The sequence below is a fragment of the Trachurus trachurus genome (assembly GCF_905171665.1).
Source record: "Trachurus trachurus genome assembly, chromosome: 14".
NCBI classification, from domain to species: Eukaryota; Metazoa; Chordata; class Actinopteri; order Carangiformes; family Carangidae; genus Trachurus; species Trachurus trachurus.
Genome location: NC_139903.1, coordinates 4,833,013 through 4,840,912, shown reverse-complemented (window position 1 = coordinate 4,840,912; position 7,900 = coordinate 4,833,013). Strand labels below are relative to the sequence as shown.

At 40.9% G+C, this 7,900-nt stretch overlaps 1 protein-coding gene across 1 annotated transcript; it reads left to right on the top strand.

Annotated features, from left to right (window-relative positions):
* Positions 1–2,694: 2,694 nt before the first annotated feature.
* On the top strand, positions 2,695–3,321 carry LOC310996881 (UPF0461 protein C5orf24 homolog; the record flags this gene model as incomplete). The annotated part of the gene is made up of 1 exon (XM_083986388.1): positions 2,695–3,321. The coding sequence occupies one exon, from the start codon at positions 2,695–2,697 to the stop codon at positions 3,319–3,321; it is 627 nt and encodes a 208-aa protein (XP_083842514.1).
* Positions 3,322–7,900: the final 4,579 nt, after the last annotated feature.

The window sequence follows — 7,900 nt, the reverse complement described above, 5'->3', positions numbered from 1 at the left end:
CAAAGATAGGAATAAGACATTAATATTTAGAATATGAAAAAATCTAGTACTTTATTTTTAAACAGGTTATTATTCATCTGTGTTTTTTTTTGTAGCACTGAAACCAGATTATGGCTGAATTTCATAACAAGCCGGATAATATTGAAGATTCAAGATTCAAGTACTGGTGAAACAATACAATGAAATTTTATTTGGCAACAATCCATAGCATGGACATCTAAATAAATAAGAGTGATGGCTTGTTGCAAAGTGCATTCAAAATGACTTTATAATTAAAAACAATTTAAGTAACCTTAAGACAGTCAGGATAAATAAATAAAAAATCCTTATCTTAAAAAGATAAAAGGCATTGGTGCAAAGATAGGAATAAGACATTAATATTTAGAATATAATAAATACCAAAAACTAAAGCAGATTTTTTTTCTTCAAAGCACTGTCTCTGTTTGTCGGATGCAAATGAGCAGCTTTTAAAGTGAAAACACCGTTTGGATGTCACTGGTTCACGAGAAGCCCCGGCGTCTGCGCATGCGCACACCGCGCTCCCCCCTCCGTCTTATTAATTTTTAATGGAAAATGGCTGCGTTTCTTATCCAAACCTCTGGAGCTGGGAAATAAAAACGCATCTATCCGATCCACCTCGCGTCCTCCCGCCGCCGTCACACCGACACGACCCGCGGGGGGTGACCGGGCACCGGCCGCGCGACGTCCTGAGCTGCGAAAATATCCAGAGGAAACGGATGGACTCGCGCTTTGAGAGATGAAAGATCATTTTTCTCTTTAACCCTTTCTGCACCGAGATCTGCGAACAATCGAGGTACAGTAACCTTACAGCGGCGGTGTGTATGTGCCTGAGTGTGTGTGTGTTGGTAATAATACGGCCCAGATGTGCACGCTCGGGCCGGGTTTATGCGCACTTTTTCCGCCTCTTGGTCCAGATTTCAATGCATTTTCTTCCTCTTCTACAAACCCCGTTATTCAGGCCAAACATCGAGGCTCGGTGCTGTTGTAACGTTTCACCGGAGCAAAGTGTGACACGCAGGGAGATGGAGAGGACGTCGTCTGGACGCAAAGATGCGGAATCTCTGTGCATTTGTTTTTGTGAATGAATGTTACTACAGTACTACAGACCGTGTAGTGTCTGCCATAGTAAAAAAAAAAAAAAAGTCCACACCTCCTTCCATCCTCTGCAGAGGAGACGGAGCCTCAGCAGCTGATGATGATGATGATGATGATCTGACTGCTGCTTTTGAAAAGTACCACTACCTACCCACTGCCTCATGTTAGTTGCCAGCATTGCATTGCAGCAAAGGTGTCACTTTATCATAATGAATGGCTTTATAGTGGTTAATATCGTCATTTACCAATATATGCGATCAATAGGAGCAACTTTTGGGTTGCCAGATTGTGGAAAAAGCTCCATCATGATGGTTTTCTTCAATCCATGAGGGATTTCTGTCCAGTGGATTGTTTAAGCTGGTGCTATGTTCATATGTATTTGTGACACAAACAAAGGAAACCGAGCATAAATCAAAATATAAAAACAGCAAACATGGATTCGGTGGAAATTTCATTTAGGCTATGCATAATTTCATTACAAGTAAACTTTACATTCAAAGATAAGGCATTCACATGAGAACATAAACAACTTCAAAACTTCAACACAAATAGAAACCCCTGGGCCTGCTGTACATGAAGCACACTGTACAATTATAAAAAAGAAAAGAAAAAAGCAGAGTAGAAGAGACCGGGGTTGTAACATCAGCTGTAACACTTCCAGTTTCTCCAATCAGGAACAAGTTAGTGTAATCCTATTTCCATATGTGAAGAAGTAGCACACTGTGGCAGACAGTTTTAGAAGGAAAAAAAATCATTTTTAGGCATGAAAGTCTTCTCTTTTTTTAAAAAACTTTATTCATTTTTGTGATAGCACTGCCTGCTTTGTAGTTAAACTCATCAAATCTAAATCACATTCATTGTATGTCTTTGTAGATTTCTTTCATGTTGTTCACGTTGTTAGTGCTGATGTTTTAATTATTAGCTGTATTTATGTTTTCTTTGAATTCCCGTCTGTCTAGGTCTTGAAAGACAATGACGAAGGAGTTAGGGTTCAGGTTAGGATCAGACTATGGCTGATAGTAACTAACGTACTTGACACACACACACACCCCACCAGTTGCTTTAGATTTCTTACATATTGTACCTTTAAGTGTTGAATAAAAAGCTTTCAATATCATGTTTTTGTCATAACACTTATTTGATAATGTTACATCTCACCCCAGTGTGTGTTACAACGAATCCAGACTATGGGGTGAATTGTAACATTTCACTCCATGTGTTTGAAACTAAACCAAACATTTTCTGTTTGTGTTGCACATACGGTATTAACAGCTACGCCATTTAATAGCAGACGCATGTAACTATCACATTTTGAACACACTGGCTTAAAGGAGCTCCAGGATACAGACAGAAGTGTCACAAATGTTGGAATCATCCCCGATCTCCCATAAATATGAAGTTGTGAGGAGATTTCTCTTCTTTATTCATAGCAAAATCCAGGAATTTCCCACTTTTACTGCAGAGTTGAGATTGTTTTGTAACATTGTAGCGCCCAGAAAACTGTACAGACTCTACGTTGTTCCTCATCTTTGTGTGATAATAACGCGCTTGCAACTTATCTCTGACTCCCAGCAGACGATGATGCGCCAGGTGACAAGCAGCGACTTCTGCATGAACAACAGGCCGTCGTGCCTCGCAGAGGACGGCCACCACCCGGCCTCCCACTTTGACCTTTGCACCTCCCAGTCCAACAAGTTCTACCCTCCTCCCCCTCCTACGTCCCTCCAGATGACCCTGACACCCATGGTTTTACCCACCCAGAGTCATAAACCCATGGTGTGCCAGAGACAGGAAGTGCTCGTCGGCGACCCCCGCTCCTCTGGAAAAATCCCAGGCATCAAGAGCACCGACCAGGCAGCAGATGACTCCAAGAAGAAGAACAAGGCCGCGGGGGGGAAGACGGGCAGACGTGGGAGGCCTTTGGGAACCACCAAGCTCGCCGGATACAGAACCAGTACGGGGCGACCCCTCGGCACCACCAGAGCTGCCGGTTTCAAGACGAGCCCCGGAAGGCCGCTGGGTACAACCAGAGCGGCCGGGTACAAGGTGAGCCCCGGGCGGCCGCCGGGCAGCATCAAAGGCCTCTCCCGCCTCAACAAACTGGCTTATGGTAGCACCTGCAGTGGAGCGGCTTTCCCCTATCCACTACCACACAAAGAAATCCTCTGTGAACCTTCCTGCAAAGAGAAGACAGCAAACGAGTAAAAAGAAAAAAAGAAAAAGAAAGAAAGAAAGAAAGGCTCGGCTCCTTCTGGTCCATCCGTCGGTGGAATAAGAGACATGCGTGTACAGGTTTCCTGCCAGGCTGTGGCGCTGACTGTGTTCGTTCCCAGTCTGTTGTGAGGCTGAGAGGAGGAGGAGGAGGAGGCGGAGGAGGAAGAGGGTTTTCTATGATTGGTGTTGGTGTCATCTGTGTGCCTGCCACCTGATATAATACTGTTAGTTCCACTCCAGCAGCCTGTGAAGGGCTGAACTACTCATTGCTGTATCTGTAATAAGTAATATCTGGTGTTCATTGAGCAAGGGGGCTTTTATCTTACTAACACAACTGCAGTGGTGATTCAGGACGAGTTTGATATCCTAGTGTGCTATGTGTAGCATTTCATAAGATTAAAACATTCATATTTAAAGCAGAAGTAAGCGATATTTTTGTGTTAATATAAGTCTTAAATAGTTATATCTTCCGACAGCAATCACTTACATAGAGTGTTTGGACCGAAACACAGGTCTCAGTCAGTCAGACAGTCACTCTGCTCTGCTCTGAGCCGAGGAGAAAACTTTTCTTGTATCCTACAATTTTTATCCAATGAGGAGAGAGGACGGCATGAAGGGCTGTGTGTGCAGCCAAGGGATGCGCCTGAATGTGGCGACGTAGGGACGAGGACCAATAGATCCATGACGAGGGCGGGGGCTGCTAACTCCATCGGCTGACAAGACGTTATGGTGCGTTCAGGGCAACTCGTAACTCGTGTTTTTCCGACCTGTGAAGTCGTACCAGTTCGATCTGGTACGAGTTCACGGGTCGGAAGTTACGAGTGGCCGTTATAGTGACTTTCACAGGTAAAACAGGTCGGAGAAACGCGAGTTGAGGGTTGCCTGGAACGCTACAAAGTTGTAAGTTGTGACTTGAAGCTGTAATTTACGGTTTCAAAAGCCTGCCTGGAACGCAGCATTAGCCAAAACGACCAGATCGCTTACTTCTGCTTTAAGTAGAAACCAGAGCTGAGGAACCAATAATCCTGTGGTAGTGTCGTGTGAAATGTCCCATCACACTACAATTTGACGGGACAGGCAGCAGCAGGGAGGATTGTGGCGAATGTGATCTTTGATTTAAAAAATAACTAAATGCTATATGTAGCACTGGGAGATGTCACTGGATTCAAACCTTAAGAGGAACAGATGTGGGGGGTTATTGCCTTGCTCAATGGCACTTCAGCGATAGATGTTCAGATAATCCCCACAGGCTAACAGCACCCCGACACCGAGACCTGTAGTGAATACGACCTTTTCCACTCAGACACTCGAGACTGAACACTAAACTCTCACTGTTCACTTACTCCCACAAAAATGTCTACATGATGTTTGCATGCAAATGTTATCAAAGCGACAAGAGTCAACCCACAGATCCCAAGTTGTTGGGTTTTTTTTTTTTTTTTTTTTTAATTTGAAATCAAAAATATGTAAACTTTTTGCTGCACCTCCTGCTTTTTGTCCCAGCTGCTCATTGTGGACTGCGGTTGCCTCATGTGTTCATTAGTCTCCATGGAAGAGTTGTCTGTGGGTGAACAGTGTTTAAATGTTCTGCTTGGTTCTTGACCGCTCTTCATATAACTGTACAGTTTAAAGGTGGTTCCATCTCGGCCACTTGTTTCTCTGGTTTCATTTTGTCTTGCTTGCCGTGGGCTGGGTGCTGCTACAGAAACCAAAATGACAACTTTTATAACTGTTTTTTGTACACAACTCTTTTTGTTTTTCAGATTTTACGTCACATCCCAAACGTCTCAGAAACATCTGTTTAATTTTTTTTTTTTGTCTCATCTTATATCCGCCAGACACCCAGCCTTAATCTTGTCCCTAAAATGTCTCTTGGCAATATTTCTAAAATGTTATTTCATGGTGATTATGATTACATTTTGTGATTTTTTGTTATAACGTCCCATTTTAGTCAACAAACTCTGACCTAGATGGGTCAGTTTTGTACCATTTGAGACCAGACAGACAACATGGCTTTACTTGGAAGAGATGTTTTGTAATGTCGTCTCTCCCCCAAAGAAAAAAGAATTACTGTTACACATATATTATATATTATAACCCTAACCCATATTCAAAACATCAGACTTGTTGACCTGAATGTGTCATTGAATCCACTGACTGATGATGATTGATAAGGCAGTCACAGTGTTACAACTAAACTTATATTGTTTTCCTCTATTTGATGTTGATGTTTGTGATAAAGCTTCAGATGTGACTAGTGTCCTGGTCACAGATCAACAAACTGACACACCACATCAAGTTTGGATTTGTGAAGTTGTTGTGAACAAAATACGACCATGGCTGAGAAGACTGTGGCCTGTTGAACATGGTGTGGAAGCTGCAGGCAGGGGGCGCTGTTCCCCCAGAGCAAAACGCCAAAGCTGTCAGATGATAAGAGCAGCAGAGGAAAGAAAAAAGTAGCACTTCCACCATGTTGATCCTCATCAACACAGCTAAGGCCCCCCTTATAATAATAATAATAATCCCAGTCATGGTTTTATTTGTTTACAACCAACTTTTCCAAATTTCACAAACATGAATTGATGTTTTTCTTTCTAAATGTTTCTTGTTACTTTGCACAGTCACTCAATTTAAAACAATGGTACCGATCTGTCAGTTAATAAAATCACAACAGTGATGGGTGTAATGTTTCTATTTATGATGTTTAAGGTACATTATGGTTATCATAGCCATTTTAGGTAAACACAGTTTTATTCGCTTGATATTGATTATTTCCCAACATGCATTTTACCCAGATGAACGCCCAGTTTTTGGTATAATTCATATCTAGGAAATTCAAAATCTGAGGGTGAAGAAATAGTCCAGCTTCACTGAGGAAATTTTAAACGGTTGAATTTGGTGCAATAATCTGTTGTATGTATTGTACTGTGGAAACTTTGATACTATCACTTTTTATTCTTGTTGTATTTTGATACTGGTGTACAAGGCCTTTTATCACTTGTTTTGTTGGTGTGTGTAGTGTGAAATAGAGGTTACTGAAATATCACATACCAACCATCCTCCTTTACCAAAGAACATGATGCTATCCAACTGCAGGCATTTATGCTATTTGATTTCAACACGTATTTCATCAGCTCATAAAATAACCTTGGGGTGAAAACTTTTCTGTAATAAAATGTAAATGAAAAAGCACTTGGGACTCCACTGTCCCATAAAAGATAGTAAGATTGTTTGGATTAATACAAAACCTTTAATTATCGTTGCATCTGAAGCTGTAAACGTGGAGGTGGATGTGTTTCACGGTTCAAATGATAGTTGTTGTTTTATTTCTTTTTTCTTTTTCTCCTCTTATATATAATTGGTGTGTTTCCTGTCTCCACAGTTTTGCTTTTCCTTTTTTTAATCACTTTATTTTTCAGCTTCACACATGCTGGTAGGGAGCACTGTGCTCACTTTTTTTCACAGCAGATATTCTTATGTGTCACATCAGGAGAAGTGCAGGTGTAAATAATAAAGTGAAACATAGTTTGAATCCATTCTTCTTCTTTTTCTTCTTCTTCTTCTGTTTCAGGGTCCTGGTGTTGTGCATGCTGCCTCACACTGTCACAACTCACTGGGACACTATCTTAACACTTTGAACATGTATCTGCTGTGGAAAAACTTCACTGTAAAGCTGAAACATGTTTTATTTTATTTTTTTTAATTATTTCCCCCGCTTTCTGTTTCTACTGTCATCACGGCATCAGCAGTTAGTTTTGTTGTTTGTAGCTGCTCCACAGTAAGAAATCTGCAAAGATCCTTTTTAAGGTCTTGAACTTGAAGTGTTAATAGATGAAATAACAAGAAATGCAGAAAAGCTCTGGAGTTTGTATGATCGGGTTCCTGCTTCTCTGTATTTCTGCCCTCATGTCAACATGTTCAGTTCACTTTATCAATCAGTTGGTGCTGAATGCTGATTGTCATATTGTTCGATCCAGTGCAGCAGCAGCAGATATTCACTTAGCTTTTAATGTGAACATGAAAACCAGGAACATGTTTCAGCTTCAGGTCGGTGAGATAAAATACCAGTTATTAATGTTGGATATGTCTGTTACAGGGATTATATTTAGACTAGAGTTAGAGATAACGCCTGCAGCACATCACAGTAATTGTGTATCTCATCAACTTATTCTAAATGGTTAAAAACCCAAAGACCCGAGATGAAGACGGTGTAACGACTGATGTGTTTCACTGTGAAGCTTTGAGTTTCTGATCTGAAACATTGTGTTCAGTATGTGGCTAAAAACAGAAAACATGAGGGATTGAAAGAGGTTTATAGAAGGTGGATTTCCTAAAATCGTCATAAAGTGGTTACGTTTTTGACATTTCTGTCATTTGTAGCCAAAATATTTCAAGTTTTTTTTTTTTTTTTTTACATGAGGCACAGATATTAATGTTTTATTTTTGTCTCACCATCTTCAGCATTAAATCATCATATGGTCTGTTGTTTATAGATGATGATCAACAAAAAAAAATTACCTCTCATTCTGAGTGTTTTTGAGAAGATGTGAAGCTCAGTTCTTCCTAAAGT